At 43.5% G+C, this 27,588-nt stretch overlaps 1 protein-coding gene across 1 annotated transcript in view; it reads left to right on the plus strand.

Moving 5' to 3' along the window:
* The first annotated feature begins 9,355 nt into the window (after nucleotides 1-9,355).
* Gnaq (G protein subunit alpha q) overlaps nucleotides 9,356-27,588 on the plus strand; it is a 246,302-nt gene continuing 228,069 nt past the window's right edge. The window contains exon 1 of the mRNA NM_031036.3: nucleotides 9,356-9,586. Within this exon, the coding sequence (NP_112298.2) occupies nucleotides 9,451-9,586 (136 nt within the window). The 5' untranslated portion in view covers nucleotides 9,356-9,450. The remainder of the gene's footprint in view (nucleotides 9,587-27,588) is intronic.

Consider the following 27,588-nt stretch of genomic DNA (forward strand, 5'->3'; position numbering starts at 1 on the left):
AAAGATTCATAGCCAGGTGGTGAACCCTCTAATCCCCCCAGCACTTGGGAGGCAGAAGTGGGTGCATCTCTGAGTTTAAGGCTAGCCTGGTCTACAGAGTGAATTCCAGGACAGTTGGGGCTACACAGAGAAACCCTGTGTCAAAAAATTGAGAGGGAACAATATTTTTTCTCATATTATATATATATACATATATCCTGAGTACTGTTTGCTTTCCCTGTATTCCGCTCCCTAACTCCTTTCCCATCCACATCTACTTAACCTTTCTGTCTCTCATTAGAAAAGAACAGGCTTCTAAGGGATAATAATAAAATATAACAAAATAGAATATAGTACAATGAATTAAAAGCTATCACACAGGAAGTTGGAAAGACAAGCCAACAGAAGGAAAAGAGCCCAAGAGAAGAATCAGAGCTCCGTTTGTTTGCACGCTTGGGAATCCCATAGAAACAGTAAACTGGAAGTCATTGTGTGTACAGAGAAAATCTGGTGCAGAGCTACGCAGGCCCCATGCTCGCTGCTGTCATCTCTGTGAGTTCATGAGCTTTGCTCATCTTGCTTTAGAGAGCCTTGTTTTCTTGCGTCCTCCATTTCCCCTGGAACTACCCTCTTTTGGCTCCCTCTTCTGCAGGGTTCCCTGAGCCCTGAGGGGAGGGATTTGATGGAGGCGTCCCTACTTGGGGATGAGTATGGTAAGGTCTCTCCCTCTCTGCACAATGTCTGGCTGAGGGTTTATTTCCATCACATTACACAATTATTTTATTTTATTGATTTATTTATTTTTAAAGATTTATTTATTATTGCTTACATGTATGCCTGCAGGCCAGAGGAGGGCACCAGACCCCACTACAGATGGTTGTGAGCCACCATGTTGTTGCTGGGAATTGAACTCAGGACCTCTGGAAGAGCAGCCAGTGCTCTAAAGCACTGAGCCATCTCTTTTTCCAGAGTTAAAATATCTTCCTGGATCCCACTCTTTCTTATCTCTTTAGTGTACATCCTCTCCTCTTCCTCCTCCTCTTGTTTGCTTTTCCAGTGGTGCGTGATCAAATCCAGGTACTATGCCACCAAGCTTCATTCGAAGGCCATAGTCCTTGACTGTGGCCATTATTGTTGGTTTTGGGATCTTGTTCATTTGTTTTTGTTGGTGGTTAGTATTATGTGTGCATGTATGTATGTATGTACGTATGTATGTATGTATGTATGTATGTATGTATGTTTGTATGTATTCTGACAGTATCTTATGTAGCATAGGCTGGCTTTGAGCTCACTATAGCTGACGGTGACTTTGAGCTCCTGATTCTCTGATCTCTCCAGTGCTGGAATACAGTCATGTTCCACAATGTGCTTGAACCCAGTCAGCGTTAACGGAAGCCAAGTAGTGAGCCTAAAGCCAATTATTTTCTACACTTTCTTACCATTCGCTTTTGTTTATTTCTTTAATATTATGTATTTTTGCAGGGGATGCAGAAAGGTTTGCTGTTTCCATTCGGACAGCCTCTTTAACCCACTTCTTTTGTTCCAGCTCCACAAGCAGCCATAGCACACATTTTTAAGCCACGGGGAATGGATATTCATTCCCCAACAGCACATTTCTTTTTCAAAAATGACAACTCTCCACTTTTTTTTTATTATTAACTTGAGTATTTCTTATTTACATTTCGAATGTTATTCCCTTTCTCGGTTTCCGGGCCAACATCCCCCTAACCCTTCCCCCTCCCCTTCTTTATGGGTGTTCCCCTCCCCACCCTCCCCCCATTACCGCCCTCCCCCCAACAATCACATTCACTGGGGGTTCAGTCTTAGCAGGACCCAGGGCTTCCCCTTCCACTGGTGCTCTTACTAGGATATTCATTGCTACCTATGAGGTCAGAGTCCAGGGTCAGTCCATGCATAGTCTTTAGGTAGTGGCTTAGTCCCTGGAAGCTCTGGTTGGTTGGCATTGTTGTACATATGGGGTCTCGAGCCCCTTCAAGCTCTTCCAGTTCTTTCTCTGATTCCTTCAACCGGGGACCTATTCTCAGTTCAGTGGTTTGCTGCTGGCATTCGCCTCTGTATTTGCTGTATTCTGGCTGTGTCTCTCAGGAGAGATCTACATCCGGCTCCTGTTGGCCTGCACTTCTTTGCTTCATCCATCTTGTCTAATTGGGTGGCTGTATATGTGTGGACCACATGTGGGGCAGGCTCTGAATGGGTTTTCCTTCTGCCTCTGTTTTAATCTTTGCCTCTCTATTCCCTGCCAAGGGTATTCTTGTTCCCCTTTTAAAGAAGGAGTGACACATTCACATTTTGATCATCCGTCTTGACAACTCTCCACTTTTACTTCAATTATGTCTATGTGTGTGCCTGTGTGAGTTTACGTGCATATGGGTGTGGGTGTCCTTGGAGGCCAGAGTGAATTGGACTCCCTGATCCAGGAGCTGCGGGCAGTTGTTAGCTGCCTTTTGTGGGTGATCAAACCTGGGTCCTCTGCAAGAACAGAAAATGTTCTTAACTGGTGAGCCACCCCTCCAGCCCTGACCAATAACTTTAAATCAAGATTAGGACAAGGTTAGGATTTTGCTCTCAACGCATAATTTCAAATTTCATAAACCTCAATGGTCAAGACAAATAATATTCTAAATCATGGCTTTAAAATAAAAATTAATGAAAAACCCATCAAAATATTTAAAGGCAGAAACACATTAGAGTTGAACCATACTAGAGGTTGCTTCCAGAGCCCATTCTATACTGCCCAATGGATTCATCAGAACCTTGATTCTTAAAAATTGGTGTAGGATGAGAAGATGAACATCATCTGAAAGTCAACTGTTATGAGAATATGAAAGCAGTTTTATGAAAATTTGGTGCCTTGAAGAGATTTTGGTGGTTTTGACAAATAGGAAACAAAATATAAGAGTATTTTCTGTCTAATTTTGTCGTTTGAGAAGACATTTTTATATTTACCTAAACGTTGAATAGCGGCTGGACAGTGGTGGTATATGCCTTTAATCCTAGCAATTGGAAGACAGAGGATCTCTGAGTTCGTGGCTAGAATGGTTTACAAAGTGAGTCAAGGGCACATAGAAAAACCCTATAGTGGGTTGGCCTGATGCTGCTTGTCTTCTAACGCTAATACTGGTTCCTCAAGAACTGGTTGCCCCAGGGAATAAAATTTTCTCCAATGAAACCTTATCTTTAAAAACCAAAACCAAGGGGTTGGGAATTTAGTTCAGTGGTAGAGCGTTTGCCTAGCAAGCGCAAAGCCCTGGGTTTGGTCCCCAGCTCTGGAAAACAAAACAAAACAAAACAAAACAAAAAAACCAAAACCAAAACTGAATACAACACCAGCTACATTTCAACACCGTTTAAATCGCAAACGATTTAAATCAGGAATAAAGAATAGCAGGTACTTTAACTACTTATATGTTTTCTATCAACATATTCTGGGTCTCATTAATTTATTGATCGCCAAGGTATAACTGAGTTCATGGCAGAAATAGCAAGTTTTATAAGTTGACTTGGAAATAATACATGTTTCCATCTGGGTTTGAGCAACAATGTTTTTCTCAGCTTTTTTGACTCCCGATGATGGTTGGTTTTCCTTGGTGAACTCGCTTGAGGCTAGGTTTTGACAAAGTGGATGGAGGAAAACAATCAAGCTCTGATGGGTACCAAATGGCTAAGTGAGGCGCGGAGGTTAGACTCCCTCTTCCATGTGGCTAATATACAATTTCTTTGATTAAAATATCTACTCTTGGGGTTGGGGATTTAGCTTAGTGGTAGAGCACTTGCCTAGCAAGCGCAAGGCCCTGGGTTCGGTCCCCAGCTCCGAAGGAAAAAAAAAAAAAGAAAAAAGAAAATATCTACTCTTAATTTTTTCTAATAAATGTTTTTTTAAAGCATCAATTAAACTCAGGTGCTATTTCTAGGCTCCTTGTTTCAGGAGGGAACAAAACAGACGAAAAACCCTCAGCCTATTAGAGTTGTACATGAAAATCATTAAAGGAGATGAATACAATGAGGTAAGTGACTATGTGATTTAGAAATATGGAAATAAGGAGAAATAAATGTATGCTGTGACCATTCTAGCACAGCGATCCAAAATTTCTTCTTTCTACTTAGTGTCTCCCGTGCAATACCCACAGGTGGGTAGGTGTGCTTGTTACTACAGGGGCTGTGGCCTGGTCCAGATGATGCACGGTGGGGCGTGGCCTGTACTGTTGCTATAGGCCTGTGGTTTCTAGCTCTTGATTAGAAACTGACATCCAGTTTTCTTTGCTCTCGTCCTAATTCCTTCTGCTTCCTCTCCCCTTTCCTCCTTCCCCCTTTCCTTCTTCTCCTGCTCCTCCTCTTCTTCCTCCACCCTCTTCCTGCATCCCTGACAGGGCCTCAGAATCTCACACTGGCCTCAGTCTATGTAGCCAAGGATGATATTGAACATTTTAATCCTCCTGCTTCTACCACTTAACTACTGCGTTGGGATTGCAGGCATGTGCTAAAGTGTTTGCTTTCTGGGCACTGAGGATTGACTCCAGGGCTTTGTGTGGACTAGGCAAGCACCCACTAGTTTATCCACGTCCAGTTCCACATTATTCCCTTGATGCTCAAGCTCTGGATGCTGGCTAATGGTTTGTGTTTTTTTTTTTTTTCTATTAAGTAAGCACCAGAGTCAAAAACCAATACTTCCGGCACAGTGGTGACTTAGGAGTCCCAGCTTCTTGAGAGGCGGAGGCAGGAAGATTGCTTAAGTCCAGGAGTTCCAGGACTGCATGAACAACATAGTGAGACCCTGCCTACAGAAAAAAAAAAGTACATTGTGTCAGGCACAAACTCTCTTTGGATAAAGTCAGTGGGTTGTCTGCATGCATTTCCAGGGTGTGGTATCACAGGGAGGTCGAGAGGCACTGGTGTCATCTGGAGTAGCTTTTGGATGTTCGAGGAGAGATTCCAGGAGGTTCCAGGAGACACTGCTTTGTGAGAGGCTTTTCACCAGGAGTTGATCCTGAAAGGCTCTCTGTTAGACATCGGATCATACTTTCTGTGGTTATGAGCACCTTCCTCTAGGCAGTGCCCTTCGCAGTTTTCTCATTTGACCTGGGTCAACTTCCTTCTTAAGGCATGAACCTAGTTTATTTCTTGGTCAGATAATGGTGCTGGCAATTCGGCACAGAGGGGCTCTTTTCCAGGTGACCTCGGATCGGCAGTGTGCCAGACTTGTTTCCAATTGGCCTTTTAGGCTCCCCATGCATTCCTTACCCATGCTCCCTGGTTGATTTTAAGGGCACCTGGGATTACTCAACTGAGTTGTGCTAGCAATTCCTTCTTGATAACATTGGGTGAGTATTACATAACACTTTTCATTTTGCATTGTTTATTTTCTTAGGCACGTGGGCTGTTGATTTTGTATTATTCTCTTCTTTGTGTGGATTGTCTATCCAAACAGATTAAAAAGTCTTTAGGAGTTCTGCGTGGCCCTAGCACCTGGCACAATACACTGTCTGAAAAGCAGTCTGCAAGTCTGCAAGTGTCTTTGCCAGTGACGTAGGTGGCGGCATGCTTGTACTTATTCAACATCTAAAGAATATATGTCCTAAGGCTGGAAGGATGGCTCAGAGATTAAGAGCACCGCTTGCTTTTGCAGAGGACACTCCTGGGCTCAATTCCCAGCACCCATATGATGGCTCACAACCATCTTTAAGTTGAGTTCCAGGGAATCTGATGCCCCTTTCTGGTCTCTACAAGCACTAGGCACACACAGGGTGCACAGACATAAAAGCAGGTAAAACACCCATGCACATGAAATAAATAAGAATCGATTAAAAATACTGTATATTCTAGGCTGTATATGGCGGTGAATTCTATTAAGCACACTAGAAGTAGATGGATCTCTGTGAATTCAAAGCTAGCCTGGTCTACATAGCAAGTTCCAGGACAACCAGGGACCAATTCCAGTCTCAGCAGGGGCAGGGAAGTCCTTGTTCTCAGATAGACAGAAACACACACACACACACACACACACACACACACACACACACACACGCACACGCACCGCACACCATGCAGTTTTTGAAGCAGCCATGCTAAGTGACTAGGGACAAAGGCACTGTAAGCAGCCGGCTCTCTGGGTTCCACTTCAGGCTCTCCTTTTCCTCTTGGGACTCTAGAATCCCTCTCTGAGGCTTCAATATACTTTTACTGCCTTTTCTTCTTCTCCAGTCTCTAAAGGCTGGGCAATAAATTGGGGTGTGTGGGGTGGGTAGGCTTCTTAACTGGGACACCGCAAGGGAGATAACAGTCGGCTTTCTCTGAAGTTCAGAGCTTGTAGGATTTTGTGGTTTTTGCCTTTTCAGCCTTACGGTAATTGGCCTCGAGTTCTCAGAATGGCTTATCAACCCACAGCCTGTCTCCTGTGATTTTGATTTGGAATTGTTATTTTAAAGTGGTGTACATACACATTGATGATAGATGTTTTCTTTGTCCCATTCTTCCTTTTTTTCTTCCCTCCCCCTTTTCCTTTCTTCCTCATAGGGTAGCTCTGGGTATTTCAGATCTAAGCCTATAGGTTCTTTAGGGTACACTGAAATGCTTCTTTCCGACTCTCCCAAACAGGACTATTGATTACCTTTACCCCAACTTTCATACAAATCAACTCCAGTGTTTTCTTCTGTATCGCCATGCCCTAAGACTACATGCCTGTAGAGTTCAAGGAAGTGCTGTAGGTGCCTGGGTTCTCTCTGCATCTTAACTGGATTGCAGCACTTAATCCATGCTTGTTGGTTTAATGAACTGGAACTTTGTAAGATGAGCCCTGTTTAGTTGCATAATTTAGAGTCGATTCTTCTAGAATACACGCAACACCCTTGTTAGTTTCTGTGTGGACTCCATTTGTTTGATATAGGTTATAGGGGCACTTGCTTAGCAAATGTTTTCCAGATCCATCCAAGGCTCATGCTTGGAATTTCATCTTCCTGTTTCCTTCTTGATGTTCCTATATATTTTATCCTGTGTGTTGCTGCTGTTCCTAACTTCCTGATTTCTTTCCAACGATTCTCCAACTGAGTGGTTTTTGTTTTGTTTTTTTTTAACCAATTTAAATATCTGTGCCGGGGCTGTCCCTGAGGTTGAGACACAAGTGACAAAACAGAGGTCAGTTAAGCAAAAATATATTATTGACACCATAATGGCACAGTTTGTCTCAGGGGCTCCTTAGGAAACCAGACATGAAATGTTGATCGCTTTGTTTTCCAGTGTGTTGTGTCCCTCTAGTACACACTGGAAAACACACACACACACACACACACACACCACCACCACCACCACCACCACCACCACCAACACCATCACCACCACCACACAAAATGGGGGCACAGGGCATACTACTTGTGATTCTCCCCCAAGCTATTTTACATTTCTGCCTATTGACTTTGACTCTTTAGTGTTTAAGCATTTATTTTCACAGCAAGTCCTACCAGCTCTGATGGTATTCATAGAAAAGGGGTGAGAGGTTCATCTTCTTTGCTGTCTTGGCAAGACATCTTATTAAAAAGGAGAGTATAACATACAGACTTCAAGTCCACAACTCCATCTGAGTCCTGACATAGAGGATGGGTGTGTGTGTATGTGTGTGTGTGTGTGTGTGCGCGCGCGCGCGGGCGCGCGGTGCATCAAAGAAGTAGAGAATAAGGCAAAGCAGAGGGGAGACCTTGGAGTCTAAGACTTGTTTCACTCCTAATTTGTAGCAATGATTATGACCTTACATTGCAGCCTAGATCAATAGGGGCAGTTCATGGAAAGCACAACATGGGGAGGGCTCCACTTCTACCTGCAAAGGCAGGGAGAATAGTATGAATCTCCCCCTTGATGTTTAAGACACATTGAATCGAATGAACATTTTTTCCCCCCAAATAACCTTGAGTGATCAAGACTTTTTCTATTTATTAGTAAACCATCTCAAATTAGAAGTGTAAAAACCAAGTAGAATTTTGCTCCAATGGTACTAGTTTCTCCACTTTTTCCTATTTTATTCTCTCCCCTCCCCCTTTTCTTTGATACAATGTTTCATACTGCTCAGGAAGCAATTCTCCTGCCTCAGCCTGTCGAGTGTGGAGTTTATGACACACCATATCCGTCTCTTTCATTTCATTCTGTACTATTTGGAGATCTCCCAGAAATCATCCTTAACTGTCACGGTGTAGAAGGGTCAAGCTCATAATATCAGACTTTTTAACATAGTGTGCTGGTAGGGAAACAGAAATCACCTTAGTGACCGGAAAAGTTGGAACAGATCAGGAGGCTCTTGGAAACTTGGGTTTTTCTCTTCAGGATTCAGATTCCTATCTGGAGATACTGAGGACAGTTCCGTCCACAGATCTCTTGGTAACCCCCAGCGAGCCGGTGACAATCCTTTCTCTTTCCTAGTAAAGAGTATCCCATTTTCTAAGACAGATCTGGAGTCAGAGGCCACTTGAGGCAGTTTTTCCGGAATGGCGTTTTAGAAATAGGAAAGGGCAGCAGGGCTGTAGAGAGGCCTGGGGTGCAGCGCGTGGGCACCCATCAGGGCTCCCGCCGCGCCAGCGGCCGGAGGGCAGGCCGAGGACGCCATATTCTCGCCGACCACGCCCCGGCGGCCCGCGGCAGCCAAAGGACTGTGTTCGCCGGCCGGCCGGCCCCGCTTGAGCGGCCGTGACCGCTGCTCCCGGGCTCGCGCAGAGGGAAGCGGCGGGCGAGCCAGGCCGGCAGTCGGGGGCGGGGCGAGGAGAGCGCGAGCTGTCCAGGAGGGGCCTCGGCCCCGCCCCTTGCGCTGCGCCCGCCCCCTGCGCCCGCCCTCCTCCCGCCGCCGCCTCCCTCCCGGATCTGTGCTCCAGTTCAGAGAAAGGAGAAAATGTGTGTGTGTGGCGAGGGGGAGGGCGAGCACTGAGCAGCCGCGGCGCGCCTGGCAATCGGGCCGGGTGGGCGTCCGGCGGAGGCGGGGGCGGAGGCGGGGAGCGCGCGGCGGCCGGCTGCCCGGTTTGCGCGCGAGCCGAGTGGGCGCGGGCAGGCCGAGGGCGCCCGGAGCCGAGTCAGGCGGCGGCGAGGAGCGGGCGCGCCGGGCGCGCGGAGCCGTCGGCGGTCGCTCGCTGCTGGGCCGCCTCGGTGGATGAGCTCGGGCCGCTGGGCGCACAGCTTAGGGCAGCATCGGCAGCGGCGCCTGGAGGGCCGCGCGCTCTCCAAGAAGGCGGCGTGTGAGCGCGGCCGGGCGCGGCGGCCTTTCCTCGCGCGTCCCAGGCCCCCGGCCCCGCTCGTCCCCGGCCCGCCTGGGCTACGGGCCCGGCCGCCGTCCTCACCGCGGCTCCCTGAGCTCGTCCCTGACGCGCGCCCGGGCGGCGGGACTCCGCGGCCGCCGCTGCCTCGGGGGAGCGAGGGCGGAGGGCGTGTGTGCGCGCGTGTGAGCAGGGCGCCGGCGGGGCTGCAGCGAGGCACTTCGGAAGAATGACTCTGGAGTCCATCATGGCGTGCTGCCTGAGCGAGGAGGCCAAGGAAGCCCGGAGGATCAACGACGAGATCGAGCGGCAGCTGCGCAGGGACAAGCGCGACGCCCGCCGGGAGCTCAAGCTGCTGCTGCTGGGTGAGTGCGGCCCTTGGGCCCTGGTGCCCCCCGCCCCGGCTCGCCGCTGCCCTCCCCGCGCGCGTTCCCGGTCGGCACCCGCACCCGCGCGCGCGCACACAGGGGCCGAGGGCCGGGGCTCCGGAGCTGCGGTGTGCGCCTTCGGTGTCAGCTAGGGCCGTGCTCTGTGCGCCGCGTCTGCGGGACGGCTGAGCGTCCGCGCGAGCGGCGCGGGTGGGCGATGGCGTGCAGTGCGGTGGCAGGCCAGCGTCCATTGTGGCGCGTTGTAGGGTGGAGAGGGAAGGGTGGAAACGGGGAGCAGACTAGGGTCTGGATTCAGCTAGGAAAGGTGCTGAGGAAGCCTTGGCTGGCGCTCCAAAGAAACCCGGGTTAACGTACTGGGCAGGGGCGGGGCGGGAAGACTAGCCCAAATGTGCTCCACTGTAGCCACCAGGCCACTGACAGGAGTGACCCCAGAGAGTTGCATGGGCAGTGGATGGTGACAGGCGTCTCTTCTGCACCATTCCTTCTGGATAAAGATGAAGGATCCGGGAGTGTTGTACTGTGTGGTTGTTGACAGCAGACGGCTATCTTTTGTTTAATGAGGCGACCCAGATGTATGCCTGAATTCACAGCAGTTTCTACTGGAAACCAGCACAGCCTCTCAGTTACTCTCCTGGAAACAAACAGAAACCTTTTGTTTAAAACGGACATTTTAGTATCTTGCCATCTGGGCTCCAAGAAAAACGGGAAGAGTTCGAGAAAATTTCCCTCAGATCTCTTTTTTTTTTTTTTTCTAAATGACAATCCAACATTCTGCTTTAACACGAAATTAAGAAGAAAATGCTATTTTCAAATAGGAATTATATTGATTATTATCTCTGAGAGGATGTTTGGAATCAAGCGATCAGGGTTCATGTACAAGCTAGCATGACATAACTATTGCTACTGTGGTAGGAAGCATGAACTGCTTTGCAGGAACAGGCCTGAAAAATGTCTGCACTTGTGTTTATTTGTATGAGTAAAAATAACGCTTCTCAAACATTTCTGTAAGAAGAGGATATTGCTTCGTTGGTTGGGATTTGAGAAGTCCCCCCTCCCCTCTTTCTTTTCTATCTGGAGCAGTCCATCTGCTGGCTCCAGGAACCCATTACCTTGGGGACCGAACTGCTTATGTACTGGATCACTTATAGTCAGGAGCAAAATATCACAATCACAAATGGCTACCAATGCTATTTCCTTCCCCAGCGTAGGTTTTTTTTTTATTGAAATCCAGTTAGGTAAATGTGCACATATAAAGTGTTCATACAGTACAGAAGGCAAGGAGCTGAATAAAAAGGTGGGTTTTAGGGGAATAAGGCAAGGGGAGTGGGGAAATTGGGTAAGTCTACCACCCTCATCATTTCTGTTTCTTCTCATGGCTGAAAATGGAATGCCTTATCTTTTTCTTTCTTTCTTTCTTTCTTTTTTTTTTTTTAAATTGAGAAGGGAAAAGCAAGGGCAAGTGGAATAAATATACGGTGTTCCAGTATACAATTAAGAGGGAAAACATGTGTTTTAGAGATTTTTCTCTTAGACCTGGCTTTTAATTTTCCTTTGTTTACAATCTTCATATGTTTGTGTTTAGCTAAGAACAGGGCATTTGAGGTCTAGTTAACCAAACTTATTTGCCTGAAATTTGACAGCTCGAGGTTTCCAGGCAGCCATGAGTTAGGTTTGTCAGAGGGCCTAGGTTTAAATGCCTGAGAGGGGGATACACTTATAGAGATACTTAATTACATGCTGTTTATTTTAATAATATGCTATGCTTTAAAAAAAATGAACATGGGAATGATTTCCTGAGGGGAAATCCCTCCAGTCCTACTGCTAAAAATGTGGTCAGTGTAAGTGTGTGGCGGCCCTCCCTCACTGATTATAGATTGAAGCAGGCTTTAAACATGGCCCCACCTCACCCATCAGAGACAGACTGGTGGAGGTGGTAGAAAATTTGCTGTTGATTCAGCACCTGCATTTATGAACAACATTTTTTAAAAAACCCATACAGTTCTCTGTCAGAAGTGGGAGCCCTGGGCATCATTAACAATCACGGCTGTTCTCAGTGTGGATAGGCTTCTTCCAAACGCAGTACCCACATTATTTGTGTAATCATGATAGACATTAAGTGTAAACGTCTCTGTGTGTATGAGTGTGAGATTAGCAGGGAAATGAGTGTTGAACAAGGGAGTGCTTGGGGGAGGGGCTCCTTCCTGGTCTGCTGCCTTGGGAGTAGTCTTCATTTCCTAGTTCTTTCGTTCATTTTACCAACATCTATCCAGAGGAGATTACAGAATGTATTTCATCACATTATTAGTACCTTTGAAGGCTTCTGTACATGGAGGGATCATGCTTCATGTTGAAGTTCTGTGTAAAATTGTTTTCAAATAAGTTTTAACTCAAGGTTGACACTCAAGGAAACTGTCCTGCAAGGGAGCAATGTATTATTTACTTATTAAAATATGGTGGTATCACAAAACCGGTTATCTGACGAGATAATCAAGTGTGCCAGTAAGGCTCTTTTGAGTCATTATCCAGTACTTACGCTAGTATGTGCCTCATTTATTCTACAGAGCTTACACATTTTGATCTCGTTCTACTTGAAGAATGATCTCTGACATTTTATCACAGTAAAGAGTTTCATTTTAACTTAGTAACTTCTGTCTTATTCTCTTTAGATCCTTCACATTAGCATTTGTTTCCTTTGACACCTCAAGGAAAGCTTTAAATTCTATATAGGATACAGTAGAAGGTATTTGATACTTAACACTTACTAGGTGTAAAAGTATATTATCTTGCCTTTAAAGTTGAACTATCATGACTATTCATTAGATATTTTTGTTGGTGGCACACAGATCACAGCACTTAATTGCTGATTTGTCTTTAAGTCTCTGAGGAGCAAATGGCTCTGAGTGTCTGCTTTAGTTTATAGATTCTCACTGGAAAGCTTTAGTCAGTTTCTTAAAGACATCACTTCTCTCCCTGTTGTTCTTCTTACAGGTGTTTGAAATATTTACTCTGTAGACCTTAGTCATCAGATTAGCGATCCCTTTTTATTGATAGATTCTTCCTATTGAAAACAGAAGAGTTTAGGTCAGTCTTAAATGGAAGAATATATGTGTTTGGTTTTTGAAAGGAATGAGATAAGACGTTTCAGCCTTTTTCTGTGTCCCGCTCTGCAACCTTATTATGCAGGGTAAGATTTGTTCCTTTGTTCCCATCTACATTCCAGCTTCTAGGACAAATCTGGAAAAGTGGTCTTAATATTTGCTGATAATTGATTTTATGATCTTGGAAAAAAACATATGTACTTCTTTGAGCCATGAGCATGCTCCAGCACATTGTGCTTTGTGCTGCGTGTGTTAGAATCGAACAGCTTTTGATACTAGGAATCGAACCCAGAATCTCACACTTGCTAGGCAAGTGCTCCAACATGGAGCCGCTGCTCTCTTTTTACTTTCTGAGATAGGGTTTGGTAAGTTGTCTAGGGAAACTTCAGATTTGTGTCTTCCTACTTTATCCTCTTGGCCAGTTGAGATCATAGGCCTGCACCATTAACCCAGAATCAGTTATGCTTATAGAATGGCAATGTGAGAAAAACCAGTCAATTCTATGCTTCGATTACTGTTTATTACATAAGGGCTAGTTTATACTTTTCATTCTTTTATGTATGCCTTTTTCCCATTATGCATTGATCATAGTGAATTTTTAATGTTCCCTCTCTGATTATCAGAAAGGTTTGTAATGATATATACTGACATGAGGGAACTTCAGCAGGTTGAGTACAGACTGTTAGGAACTGGATTCGTATTGAAAGTTGTCGGTGTAAAGCAAGAAGGGACCTGGGAGGCTGTGAGTTGGGGCCGTGTCCAGCTTCAGTCAGAGAGTTGCTTTGTGCACGTTTAAGTACCCTTCCAGTTTTCCCTCAGTAGCTGTGAGGGTTGACTACCCTGAATCCTCTAATATAAACATTCTGGAGATATCAAAATACAGTGTTGTTATAAAGACCAACCATTTTTTCTTTTTAGTGCTTTTTCATCTTTAAAGTATTTAATACATTTCCAAATACCAGTGTTTGTTGGGATGTATCTCTTCCTTAAAACAAACAAGCAAAACAGACCCCAGAAAACAAAGTGTTTATACGTGAAGACTGAAATCGGGCTGACTGTGACAGAGCCTTCCGAGTAAGACTTTTCATGGAGTTATGTGGATTGCCTATCTGTCACATACCTGTCAGTCAGCCCTAGACTAAGTCATTTCCTCATCAGAGAACTTTGACCTAAATTAAAACCCTGCTGCTGGTTTTTCTGTGAAGTTATTCTGTCTAGATCTCTTCAAGCATATATATGTAGGGGCAGAAAAGAGAACCAGAGCAATCTAGTAGCTGTTTTGTTCCCATGAATACATTTGATAGCTTCTTTTTTATTTAGGAAAACTGACTCATTTCCTCTATACGAGGTTTTCAGTTTTCAGGAGTGTTTAATAAAGATGGTTAGGTTTGTGTTTCAGATGAAATTTTAAGGACCTGAAACAGCATTTGTAACCATAAGGCTATATGTGCTGTGCTAAACTCAGCAGGAACAGGGGAAAGATTTTTCTTCACTACCCAGGCAAGCTTTGTAGTAGAGAAAAAAACGAACAGAATTTTTCAGGATGATCAGGTTCTCTCTGAAGGGAGTTGTTATTCTGTTGATGTTAGTGGATTGTTGATTGGTTGTTGAAGCACGGACACCGGGAGCCAAGGAGAGAAGCCATTTTCAGGTTGGGAATGTTTCTCCTTGAGAAGGCGGAGGGTCTGTGTCCTTTGCAGACCTGCTGTGGAGGGGCTGTCTCCTGAAGACCTGGTGTACTGGATCGAGGGCGATGTATAGATTTGTAGCAATAGATTTAAACACTCATTTCCTGGCTGGAGAGCCAAGCAGTGACAGTATTCAAAGGGAAGCTTCTATAATGGCTTTTAGGTAGTCATTAAGATTTGTGCAGAATTAATCCTAGGGAAGTGTGAAATAGCAATAGAAGGTAAGATGTACGACTGTTGGTAATTAAATCGGTGGCAGTAACTGAGTGCACAGTAAACAGAGCATTTTCTTTTGTTTTGCTGAATGGAGTCCCACGGAGGGAAAGCTGTTCTCTGATCCAGACAACTATTTTGAGCCAGCAGCTGTAGCTAATGTAATAGAGGACATTCCAGGACCCCATTTGATTTGTTATATCCCCGACATGTAGATGTCTGATTTCTTATCCATTGAGTGGCAATAGGGCAAAAAGACCCATACATACTGACAGGATGAATTAGAGTCCAAAGTGGTTGTGAGTCTACGTTATACAGAAACATAAACAGATGTGGTTCTGTGAGCGCCAAACAGAATTTGCCGTGTTAGTTAGGCTCGTGGTCAGCCTCCACACCTAGGTGTCATTTCTGAAGACAGCACTGAGTTTTTGCTAAAAGTCTTTATTTTTTACTTCTTCGTGCAGGAGATTGAACCTGAGGACCCAAGTGTGCTAATCTATGTGCTCTACTGCTGAGCTTCACTTTAAGCCTCTTTATAGTTCAGTATTAAAGAACAAAATTAATATCGTTCATAAAATTGTGAAGATCTTTCAAATCCACTGACTAAACGAATACCAATTACTGGGAAATAAACTTTTCCTCCAGAATTTCTTACTAGTCATATATTAAGAAATAATGGCCACATATCAGATGTTGTCCACATAAAGAAATATTAAGCACTTCTGTGTGCAAAGTTATGTGCTGCGTGAAGTGCTGCTTAGTTATGTGCCAACAGGAAGGACGGAGCGAGTCTCTAGGCTTGTTTTTTTTTTTTTTTTTTGGTTCTTTTTTTTCGGAGCTGGGGACCGAACCCAGGGCCTTGCGCTTCCTAGGCAAGCGCTCTACCACTGAGCTAAATCCCCAGCCCCTAGGCTTGTTTTTTTAATTGCTTGTTGCCTGTGTGGCCTTGCTGGCTGGTTTTTCTGGTGCTTCTTCATACAAAAGAAAAGGCAAAAAACGTGTTATAGACCACTGTAGGAGCTTCTCTGGAATTCAGTCAGACAAGGAAAGTAGATGGTCAGGGAATGGATGTGTCTTATGCCTGTCACTGACCTTTGTTTTGTTTCTTCCTGGAATGGAAGCTCCTGGAGGGGAAAGATGTGGCTCTCACCAAGCATAACTGATTTTACCTCGGCTTTATTTCCTGTTACAAGGGGTGTGGAGGCAGCTGGATTCCCACAAGAGAGTAGAGCAGTTGGAGGCAATGGATGTAAATTTCCTGCTTTTCTCTAATGCTTTTCTTGTCTGTGTGTTCGCCATTTTCCTCTCCTCCTTGAGTAGTGGGCCACCTAGGGCACACGGTAAGAGGCCTTGTGTTTTAGGAGGTGGAGTGCTTGTGGTTTCCCTGGTTTCTCCTTCATTTTCTGTTGAGAATGTTTCCTTGTCACATTGCCTCAGGGTGAGAAGCAGTAGCTCCAGCTGTTCCGCTGGAGTGCTGTTAGACACACAAGACCTTTGAGAGTTCAGAATCCCATGCTCCTTTACTGCAGGGTTAATCTGGGATCCTGACAGTTGGATTGCTGTAGAAACAAAGTAGTTTCAACTGTTTAGTGGATTGCGATGGGGTTGGGTTCTGAAGTGTTATTAATGTCATTATAGTCCTGAAACCTCACAGAAGGGAACAATAACTGATCCACAAATTAAGGAAAAGGAGGTAGAATGAGGTGTTTTGGCTTTGCCACAGGAAGTGAGCAGTTATGTTTAGAACCCAGTATGTGTATTTCTTGGAGATAACCTTGTGGTTTTGGTTTTCACCCCCCCCCCCCCCCCCTTTGGAGTATTGAAAACATGAATGAATTGCTTCATCTAAGAATTTGCCTTTTTTTTTTTTTTTTTTTTTTTTGGTCATTACTTGTTAAAAGCTGGAATTAGAATTTCTTTCATGTTTTAAGCCCATTGTTTTAAACATTCCTTTCTTACACTGCCTTTGCTGTATGGGCAGCAGTGTTGTCTGTGACCTCGCTGCTGTCGTTTAGCGCTTGGAAGCTGCAGATCTCTGGGGAGGTGCTTGCTTGCCCAGCTCTTATTTAGGTGTGTAGCCTTGGGTGCCACACCCCGTGTGAATATTACCCATTCATTTATTCTCTCATACACCAGTGAGGGTCCTTACACATCCCTGCAGGAATACTTTCTCAGACTTAGAGAACTTCCCTGTTCTGTCAGACATCATGTGGCAGTGAGCTGGCTCAGGAAGTTGGGTGTTTTGACACATTAAAAGAAAAGGGTTTGTGATCAGGAAAGGAGACGATTGGCTTTCTTTTGCACTTTGTACTATGGTCTGCAAAGCAAAATACGTCATTACCGAACAGAATGCAGAATGTCAACTCCTTCTTCCTTCCTTTTCAGAGGGCAGGGACTTGAGATTGGTTCATGATTACCAGCAGAGAGTTAGTGAGCCAGTGCAGGATAATCTAATGGGCTGCTGGGTTTGCAAATAGGATATACCATGTGTTTGCTGGAATGGGGAAGGTCCTGTGGGCTGTCAGCGTGTGTGGTGTAACAACACATCTTTGTTATGCAGTGTTTTGAACACTCTGGTCTCAGTAACTTTAGTGCCTTTATATGGTCTCTTTTTGATTGCATTTCTGTACAGATCATTAGGGAGGGTGTATGTTTGTTAAATCCAGTTAGCCCCAGGGGGTGTATTCTTTTAGGGGTGCATGTGTGTGTTTCAAGATAAAGATGCAGTAGTATTTTTTGCCACTTGAATTGATATTTTACCATACTTCACACACACAGTGCTTGCCTTGTAATACATGTATATTCTTTCTGCACAAGGCAGATGCAATTTTCCTCTTGTCCTAGAGAGATGACCCATTTCCTGCGACTTGTTCTAATAATACAGAATGACTTTAATTCTTGTACATAGTTTGCCCTTAAAAGAATTGCAAGGTACTTAAGTACTTAACTCTTCACTCTGTAGCTCTTGTATATTTTTGAGAATTGACAAGTCACATAATGGTTTGACATAATGGCAGAGTGAAATAATCAAACACTATTATGGTATGTTTTGGATAGTAATGTATATCTTCCTCCAATCTGTAAAAGGCAGTAAGTGTTCCTGTCCTACTTGTATTTTTTCCTCCCCTATAGAGTGATCTTAGGGGGTAATTCTGTTCATTTGTTTAGTTTTCTTTTTCTGTAGAGACATAGAATGAAGAAATTCTAGGAGAAAGATTTCCAAGGACCATGTGAACTTAGAAACAACTCCTCCTCCTCCTCTTCCTCCTCCCCCTCCTCTTCTTCCTCTTCCTCCTCCCCATCCCCCCTCCTCCTCCTCCCCCCCTTTTTTCTCTTTTGTAACCTTGGACTTCAGTTCCTTTGATCTGTGGATGAGGGGTCTGAGTATGTGGATGTAGGGAGGGCATCTCCTCCCATCTCAGGAGCTTTGCAAGGAAGCATTGCCAGTTTGGTGGATCCTGCGGACTGGTTTGGATCTTCTCTCTCCTCGCTGCAGTAACTCCAGTGTGATACAAGCAGCCCTGCTAATGGTGGAAATGGGATGGATAGGATGCTCAGTAAGCAAGGCCTGAGGATGAGGCCTTAGCTGTCCAGCGCTCCCTCCTGCTGCCTGGCGTGCTGCTGATAGTAGCTCTGTCTTCACAGGGAGTGGTATCAAAATCCTTCTGTCATATCAGCATGGGTCTCCTGCTTCCTACAGGAAAGGCAGTATCCTGGGCAGCACAGGGGTGGAGCTGGAGAGGCCTTGCTGTGCCCTGTCTGCTTAGGCAGGGGTCTTTTTTTTTTTTTTTTTTAAACTACCCAAGCCAGCTTCCTCTGACTTGGTCCTTTTGTTGTTCTTTCACTGGGCTAGCTTACAAATACTCTCTGCTCCCCATTGTCTGTGAATGACCACTGGCGGGCTCCTGAGGTGCGCATTGAGGGCTTCATATTCCAAAGAGGGATATGGGGTGGGGGGCACCTCTTTTACATTTGAAGCTAACAGGAGAGATGCATCGTCAGTAAGCAGAGCACTTGTGCTCATCATCATCATATCACGGTGCCCATCTTCTTAGGGCTTATAATATACACAAGAAAATATCCGTGACAGAGGTCTGCAGAGAAAGAACTTCATACTTTTTGTTTTAGATGCATTCGATGCTCTGGCTTCTGTACCATTCTAGTTGGCATATGCACAGTTAAGAGGAACCTTAAGAAAACAACTTCCTGTGCCACTTGTCTGCATCTCTAGAAGGGCTGTGGTCAAAGAAGCAACATCAGGACTGTCTCTGAGGTCTTAGGAAAACTGAGAAGAGCCAGATTCTGCAGAGGTGCCAGGCCCGTGGATGACACTGCCAAGTCCTGGTTTACTTGGGCTGCTGTCTTCTTGTTATCTTAGTATCAGGCTCTTGGCTTTGCTCTTGGGTTTGTGGTTGGACAGTTTTAGGGCCATAACAGTCCCAGGGCAGAGGACAGAGATGGGATCCAAGGTGTGGAAAGGCAGAGGGTGCTGCTGTGGTAGGACCGTGGCTGTGTCTTCAGCAGTCTCTGGAAGGAGAGCACAGAGCAAAGGAGAAATGTCAGTCTTTTGCTCCGCGGCCTCCATCATGAAGAGCAGGCCAGTGCTGCATATCCAGCTCTCTCCCTAGTGATCCCTTGATCGTCTCGCCTCATGGTGCTGTCCCTCTCTCGGCTGGTAAACTGGGAGGCACACAGTCCAGGAAGCTTGGGTTGGATGACAGGACTGTATGTTGTAGTCATTCTCCAGCAGAGTGGCTATATTCAGCACGGAGCTCATGCACAGCGGTCTTGGAAAGAGCCCTCCACATTTAAAAAGAAAGCTTGCAGCCTGGCTGCACCGTGGCTTTTCTTAGTTTTTGTTTTCTGTCAATTGTTTGAGGTACTGAGAACTAGGTTTTGAGAAGCCTGCTCTCCTGTAGTAAGTCATGAGGGTATGACTTGAGTCATTCTTGTCCAGGAAATGCCTTTATTTGACTTGTTTCTCCTATTGCAGAGCACATTTCAGTTGCCCAAAGCAACAAGAAGATAAGCAATACCATGAGCTGTTGTTGCCAGAAAGATTCATACTCAGAGGCAGGTCTTTTAGAAAGAACTTAGACGTTTTGGTCTAGACACCCATGGAGGGGGTTATCATCTTTAAATCTCTTGCAGGTTCTTTTCTTTTTCAGGCTAGTCTTGAATTCATTATGTAGCAGACCTCACTGTGTAGCTGAGGATGACTTTGAATTCCTCTTCCTCCTAAGTTAAGTGCTGGTTTATAGGCCTGGGCCACCATTCTCAATTCAGTGTGGCACTGAGGATGGAGTCCAGGACTTCCTGCCTGCTCCTCTAGTTACCATATCCCCAGTCCTCTAGTGTAGATGTTAAAAGACTTGAGTGTAGGCCTGCACACTGAGCACTGACCCACAGCAGGTGGTCACTGAGCCTGCTGTTCTAGAAGCAAATTACACCTGAGCCCTCTGGCCTAACGTTTGAAGAATGCCCAGCGTCTGTTTCAAACTGGGACCAGCATTGAAAATGGAGCTGCACAGTAACAACTGCATGGGATTTCTTGACTCAAATTTGGAAAAAGATATCTTGAGAAAATGAATAATTTGAAAAACTGGGTGCTACAACAAAAAGATACTTGAAACCAGTTTCATGACTCAGTTTTTGATGGAACTAATAATTTTGTCTTTACTGAGCCCTTGTAACACATTCCTGGCTTGCAGTGGTACGTTTGGAGGGGAAGGGACTTGGCTGTGTACAACAATTAATGCTCTATGGACAGTCTTACTTATTTATTGATTTATTGATTGATTGATTGAGACAGGCTCTCACTCTGTAGCTCTGGCTGTCCTAAACTCACTATGTAGGCTACACTAGTCTCAGATTCACAGAGTTCTACCTGCTTCTACCTCTCATTTTTATATTTCTTATATTGGGTCATTTAAGATGTTCCCTTAGAAATGGTTATCAATGCTAGACACTGTCTCTTATCACCAGCGGTAGGTGCCGTAGCTTTTCCAGGATTTTGATTAGCTTCTTGATTTTCTGGGTAAAGAATTGTTTCATTACAGTAAAACAAAGACCTTTGAAAAACGTATTTTTGGTAGGATTTCTGCTCCTGACCATGCATACATTGGGAACTGAATCTTCTTTAGGGTTTTCCTAAATCCCTAGAGTCTATGAATTACTTCTCAAATTACAGTGAATCCTCTGAGAGAGGCTAGTTAGTTAATGTCCTGTGTATCAGTAGACCCAAGTCACCCAGTTATAGAATTAGCTTTTTATATCTATATAAATTTATAAGAGTATTCTTCTTTAGTGGTATTGAATTTATATTGGCTTACTCTCTATTTATAATTAGAGATGAGCATGTAATATTTTCTCAGGTGGTTCTTTCTAATGTAGTAAAAAAGTGAGGAAACATTGCACTTAATATAAGGTTCAGGGGCTGGGGATTTAGCTCAGAGGTAGAGTGCTTGCCTAGCAAGCGCAAGGCCCTGGGTTCGCTCCTCAGCTCTGAAAAAAAGAAAAGAAAATATAAGGTTCAAGTTTGGGACAAGAAAACATTTTTTTCACTTGAGAACTTTCTTATACTCTTAAATACATGATATTTTTATATTAACCTTTGAGTAAATGTCACTCCATTCTGTTAATTATATTTTTGTCTTTTTTTCACACACAATTGAAAAATGGATTTAAAATTAATTCATAAATACATCCAGAATGTTCCAATATAACGTAAGAACTATGACCTTTGTTTTTCTGGGTACTGTTCCTTCTTCTTCTGTTGTATTTTTGGTATGTCTTGCACAGGTGTGATCAGTTTGATACTGTTGTAAGCATGTTCTGTGTGCTGTGACAAAATTCACATTTACATCTGATATGGGTATACAATGCTCCATGTGGGGAAATTATATTAATTTATTCAGTGCTTCTCTTTTAAAAAATATTTTATCTTTGTGTATAAGTGCTTTGCCTTTATGTATGTGTGCACCATATGTGTTTGGTTCCCATGGAAGTCAGAAGAGGACATCCAGTCCCCTGGATGGTTGTGAGCCACCACGTGGGTGCTGGAAACTGAGGCTGGGTCCTCTGCAGGGCAACAAGTGCTCTTAATTACTAAGCTGCTTCTTCAGCCCAGCAGTTTTCTGTTTTGACATATAGGTTTTTCTGTTTCTTTTTTCTTTCTTTCCTTTTGTTTTGGAGACAGGGTCACCTGGTAGCTGTGGTTGGCCTGGAGCACTGTGTAGCTCCTACTGGTCTCAAACTCACAAGAGTGAGTTCAAAGAGCCCTGCTTCTCTGCCTTCTGAGTGCTGGGGTTGAAGGCATTCACAATGCTTGATACTCAATGTTTCTCTTTCAAATAGTACCTGATGAAGTTCTGGGTAGGTAGCTTTTAAAACAAAGACAGTTGCTATATATAAATTCTATTTCTGGGTCAGGAGAAGTGAAAAAACAAAATGATTCTTAAACAATTGTATTTAATTCCCACTGTGAGCAGTGTTATATGGGGAGTCATTGCATTTGAAATCTGTATTCAATCACCAGTGACAGTCATCACGGCCATATTTGTTTTTAGTTGACTTTCTTAGGATTTTTTCTTTTTGACTTGTATCCTCATTTCTTTTGCTTATTAATGTGCTCCAAGCATATAAATGAGATTAGCTTTTTATCATATGTACTGAACTTGACATACTTGCTCTTTGTTGTTTTTCCCTTTGTTTTGCGTTATTCGGAAGTTTTTTATTATCAAGCCAAATTTGTTGATCTTTTGGTATATTCTATTTTTTTTTTCTTTTCTTTTTTTCGGAGCTGGGGACCAAACCCAGGGCCTTGCGCTTGCTAGGCAAGCGCTCTACCACTGAGCTAAATCCCCAACCCCTGTATATTCTATTTTAAAATGAAAATCTCATGGGGTTGGGGATTTAGCTCAGTGGTAGAGCGCTTGCCTAGCAAGCTCAAGGCCCTGGGTTTGGTCCCCAGCTCTGAAAAAAAGAAAAGAAAAAAAAATCTTATTGTGTTGTAGATAATGCATGAAAATCCTATTTATTGTGTTGTTTCACACACACACACACACAATTGAATGCAGCATTATTAGTACTGTGGTATGGTTCTTTTTGAACATGGTAATGAAGTATGCATGTCATTCACATTTTTCATAAGCTGTTCAATGTAATATTTTATCCAGTAATATGTACACTGCACTGCTATGTTAGTATAGAAACTTCACATCCTAATTACAGCTTTTTAGCAGTGTAGTGTTATGGTGTGTGTGCCTATAAGTATCCCTGTGGTTGAACCCAGGGTCTGGCACATGCTGGGCATAATGTTCTATCTGGAGAGCTGCCCATCCTCAGTGTATTTGAATCATGTGAAGGCGGCTAGTTTATATCAGCTCATAAAAGCTGCTTCTACAAAATTTGTCTCAGCTTTACCAAACCCAGTGCCTTCACTTTGGTGGTTTGAAATTAGCTGTGGTAGGAGTATTTACCACAGAAATTGGCAAAAATGATAAAATATCAGGGGCCTGGAGAGCTATTTCTATCACTGTTGTACTTGAAGTTTCACTTTAATTCCATCAGGACAATTTTAATGCTGTAGTGACTGTTGTAGGGGTGCCTGTCTGTACACTTGTGTATACCGCCTTAAGGCTGGATTCTTGGCATGGGATTGTCAACTCAGAAGCTTATTTAACATCTGATTCTGTTTTTCAGAAGAGTATACATGGGGTTGCTTTCATGCTCGTTGACAGTGTTACTGCTTTGGTCCATTTTAGCCCTCACTGGATTATAATTGACAGTCTGATTGACAGCCATTAAAATAATTTTGTCTTTATTTGTGTTTTATTGAATGGGCTATGTATTCTTTTCTAAATTGCCTACAAAACATACTAACAAAAATGCTCTAAAGTGTATCTTTGAAAAAGAAAAGGAGCCTTAACAAATGCCTTAGTTATTTAGAGTGTTAAGAATCACTTTATTTTTTTTATTTTTTTAAGATATTTATTTCATGCAGTATATTTTGATTATAGTCCTCTTCCAACTCCTCTCAGATTCTTCCCACCTCCCTACCCAACCATGTTTATGCTCGCTTGCTCTCTCAAAAAAAAAAAAAAAAAAACCTCCACAAAACACAAGCATGAAAATCAAAAATTAAGAAAATAAAATGAAAAAATAGTTCACACAGAAAAAAGCATGGAGTTCATTTTATGTTTGCTAGCTGCTCCCTGAGTGGTTCATGTACCCGGTGACACTCCATCCATCATAGAGAACTGATTTGCCCTTTGCCAGCAGGTATCAATTACAGACAGCTTCTTGGTTACGGGTAGACCTTATGTCGACTTCTTTCACTCAGTATTGGGATCCCATCTGGCTAAAATTATACAAGTTTGGTTTTGCTGCTGCAGGCTGTGTCAGTTCTTTTTTTTTTTTTTTTTTTTTTCTTTTTTTTTGGAGCTGGGGACCGAACCCAGGGCCTTGCAGTTGCTAGGCAAGCGCTCTACCACTGAGCTAAATCCCCAACCCCAAAACCAGTGATACTTTTTTTTTTTTTTCCTTTCCTTTTTTTTTTTTTTTTTTTCAGAGCTGGGAACCGAACCCAGGGCCTTGCTCTTGCTAGGCAAGCGCTCTACCACTGAGCTAATGATTTCCTTTGTGTGAGTTCTTATATGCATCATTTCTTCTGGGTCTAGAGCAAACTATTTCCTTGAAGTCATCCATCACTTCTGTTTCTTAGACTCTTTCCACTATCCTCTTCTGCATAGTCTTGAAGGGAGCCTTTGATGAAGGTATCCTATTTAGGACTGAGAGTTCCAAAGTCTCTCATTCTCTATGCATTGTTATTAATTCCCATCTAGTGCAAGAAAAAGCTTCTTTGATGAGTGTTGACTGAAGCTCTGATTTGTGGGTACGGTAATAGGTCATTAGGAGTCGTTTTGTTTCTATGTTCCTTTGGCATAATAATGGTAGTAGGTTAGGCTATGCCCTATCCTATGAGTGTCAGGTTTTTGGCCATGCCAGCAATTTCAGGTATAGGTTCCATCTCATGGAGTGGACCTTAATTTCAAATGGTAAAGAGTGCTTAGTTATTCCCGTAACATTTATACCACTATTGTACCAGTATAACTTGCAGCCCGGTCCCTGTTGGAGGTTCAGGGGCGTGTAGCTGAGAGCGTGATGATTGCTTTTCTTCTGTGGTGGTATGTATAGTATCTTTCAGCACTGTGAACACTAGTCAGCAGGGTGAAGCTTCTGTGTTGGATGACACAAGTAAGTGCTGTCTTTAGCAATAGGACCGTACTGTCAGGTTGTGGAGAACAACCAATTGCCTTGGCAATAGCCTGTGGTGCCTGTGTGGGTGATGAGGTCCCTGGGACCCCTTTGGTCATGATGTAATCATGCACTGGAGGCTTTACTTGCTGGCATAGTCTAGTTGGGGAATTGTCTACCCTACTATGTGGTGACTTCACTTAGATTCCTTTCATGTCTATATATATTTTAGGAAGCTTTTATAAAGTAGGTTTCCATATGGCTTTTCAGGTGGCCTTAGCGTTCGTTGCCACCTCTTCAGCATATCTTACTGGCGTGTGCTACCATAACTGGATTAAACATCACTTTAAACTTAAACATTACTAATGTATTTATAGAACTTCGAAATTATGCCCTAGGCCAAAAGTTCCAAAGGGTTGGGTAAGAACAGTCAGGCCGTCCAACAGACTGCTGTATGTAAACTTGTTCTGAGCAGAGAAGTTTCTAATCATGATGAAGCCTCGTCTATCAGTGTTTTCTTTGTTGCTTCTACTTTAAGTGTCAGATGTTAAGAAACCATGCTTAAAATCCAGGGTCATGAACTGCCCTTCCATTTGTACTGGGAGTTTTATGGCTTTCCTTGCATGCCACGCTTTGGTTCAGTTTGGTCCAGTTTGACTTCATCTTCACCTATGGCATCAGGTAGAACTCTGGCTTCTTTTCCTGTTTTGAGTTCGAGACAGAGGGCTCCACTCTGTTATCCTAAACTAGTCTCCAGCCTGCTGGGTAGCTCAAGCCAGCCTCAAAATCGCCTTCCCCTAGCCTCTCGTATTTTTTATTTTATCATGCATACCTGGTTTCCTTTTTTTTTTTTCTTTTTTAAAGCTTTTCACTGCTATATATTTATTTCTTTTCTCTCTTCCTTCCCTTTTCTTCCCTCCTCTCTTTCCATCCCCTTTAGTCCCTTCCCTTTTTCAGTTCTCTTGAGACAGGATCTCATGTAGTCCAGGATGTCCTTGAACAGCCTGATCTTCCTGCTTCAGCCTTCCAAGGGCTGGCACTGCAGGTGGAGCCTTTGCATTCAGCTTGACTTCTACTTGTGTTGCTTTAAACATGGGTGTCTGTGTTGCAGTGCTTCACTGGAGGGAAGGCTGGTCTGCAGCCCTTGGATGCTCTTGGCATGTTCCTTACTCATTCCCTTTGCTCTAGGTTTTGGCACTTTTTCAGTTCTTTAATATTTTCTTGACTTTAATTAGAACTGTCGAAGGGTTTGCATTTCTCTTCTCCTTGCTATCTTTGGTAGAAATTCTAAAATTATGATATTCATCATTACTCCTTTCTTTTTAATTTTTGGTTTTCTGGGACAGCCTCATGACAGATATCTGGGCTACCCTTAAACTTGTGTCCCCTTGCCTTAGCCTCTTTAGTGTAGGCATTGTAGGAATGAGGTTCTGTTATTTATTTGTTTTATGTCATTTAGACAGGATATGGCCTTTACTATTTTTATATTTTAGAATTTGTTACAGCCTAGTATACAGTTGATTTTTATTCTGTGGACACAAAATATATACATATAGATATATGATTATTAAAGAATTGTACCACCACACTGGACATTTTCTGTTCTATTTACTATTGCTGCTTTCCAAGTTTAAAATTAATTAATTAATTTTGGGTGAGTTCATGTACTCTCTTGTGAGTGGAGGTCAGAAGACACTCTGCAGAATCAGTCTTCTCCTTGGACTGTATATGTTCTGGCTCTGAACTCAGGTCAGCAGCCTTGGTAGCAATTGCCTTTATCCACTGAGCCATGCTGCTGCTTCTGAACTAGGTTTTCCTATGTTGTATTTTCTATGTCGATACTTTCAGAGTGATGTAATCTACTTTTCGTGTTTTGTTTTTTTCCTCCTCTTTTTTCTGTTTTGCACTGTAGCCAAGACTGGTCTGGCACTCACAGAGATCTATCTGCCTGCTCTGTGTCAGAGTGCTGGGGTTAAAGTGCGGCCTCCAGGCTGTGTGGTCTAATTGTAATCTTTCTATTGGTACCTTATAGAGCTCTTAGTAGCATCACACATGCTCTTTCTCAGTTTGTCAGCTTCAGAGGAGAAGCAGTGTTTATTATGGTCCCACCCTGTGCAGCAGGCAGTCTTGCTTACCTGGACCAGCAGTGGGTATATTGTTCTCTTGTCCACTGTACTGTTGGGGGCGGGCACATTGCTTCTATTGGAACTGACCCACTCCGTTCACACAGAAACACTTGATTGACAGTTGCTATGGCTGTACTCACATAAATTCTTTTTGTGAAAGCAGACATTCTGACTGTAACTCACTTGTCCCCTGATCTGTATGACTTCTGTTCTCTGCTTTTCCAAGTGCTTTATCTCTGTGTTATGCATTTTATTTCTGTTGTTTATTATAAACATACAGGCAGTACAAGGCTTACAAACATTTTCCTATCTTACTGGTGAGTGGTAGCAGTAGCATTTTAATTTACACATGTTTTATGTCTGTAGCAGTCTTTTCAGAGACAGTGCTGAATGTATGGGATGATGAACAGTGTAAGAGCACTGTAAAATTGTGAATTATTAAGGCATTTTTTTCTAGGTCTGTGTTTTATGAATGGTCTTTTTAATGGCTAAATGTAGAAAAAGCTGAATTCCCTTTGTCTGATGATAACAGGTGTTGTCCGTAGGCTCTTCTGGACTGTTTCTGTGTTTACCGAGTTAACCTGGTTCCTTGGTTC

Source organism: Rattus norvegicus, chromosome 1 (assembly GCF_036323735.1).
Source record: "Rattus norvegicus strain BN/NHsdMcwi chromosome 1, GRCr8, whole genome shotgun sequence".
Taxonomy (NCBI): Eukaryota; Metazoa; Chordata; class Mammalia; order Rodentia; family Muridae; genus Rattus; species Rattus norvegicus.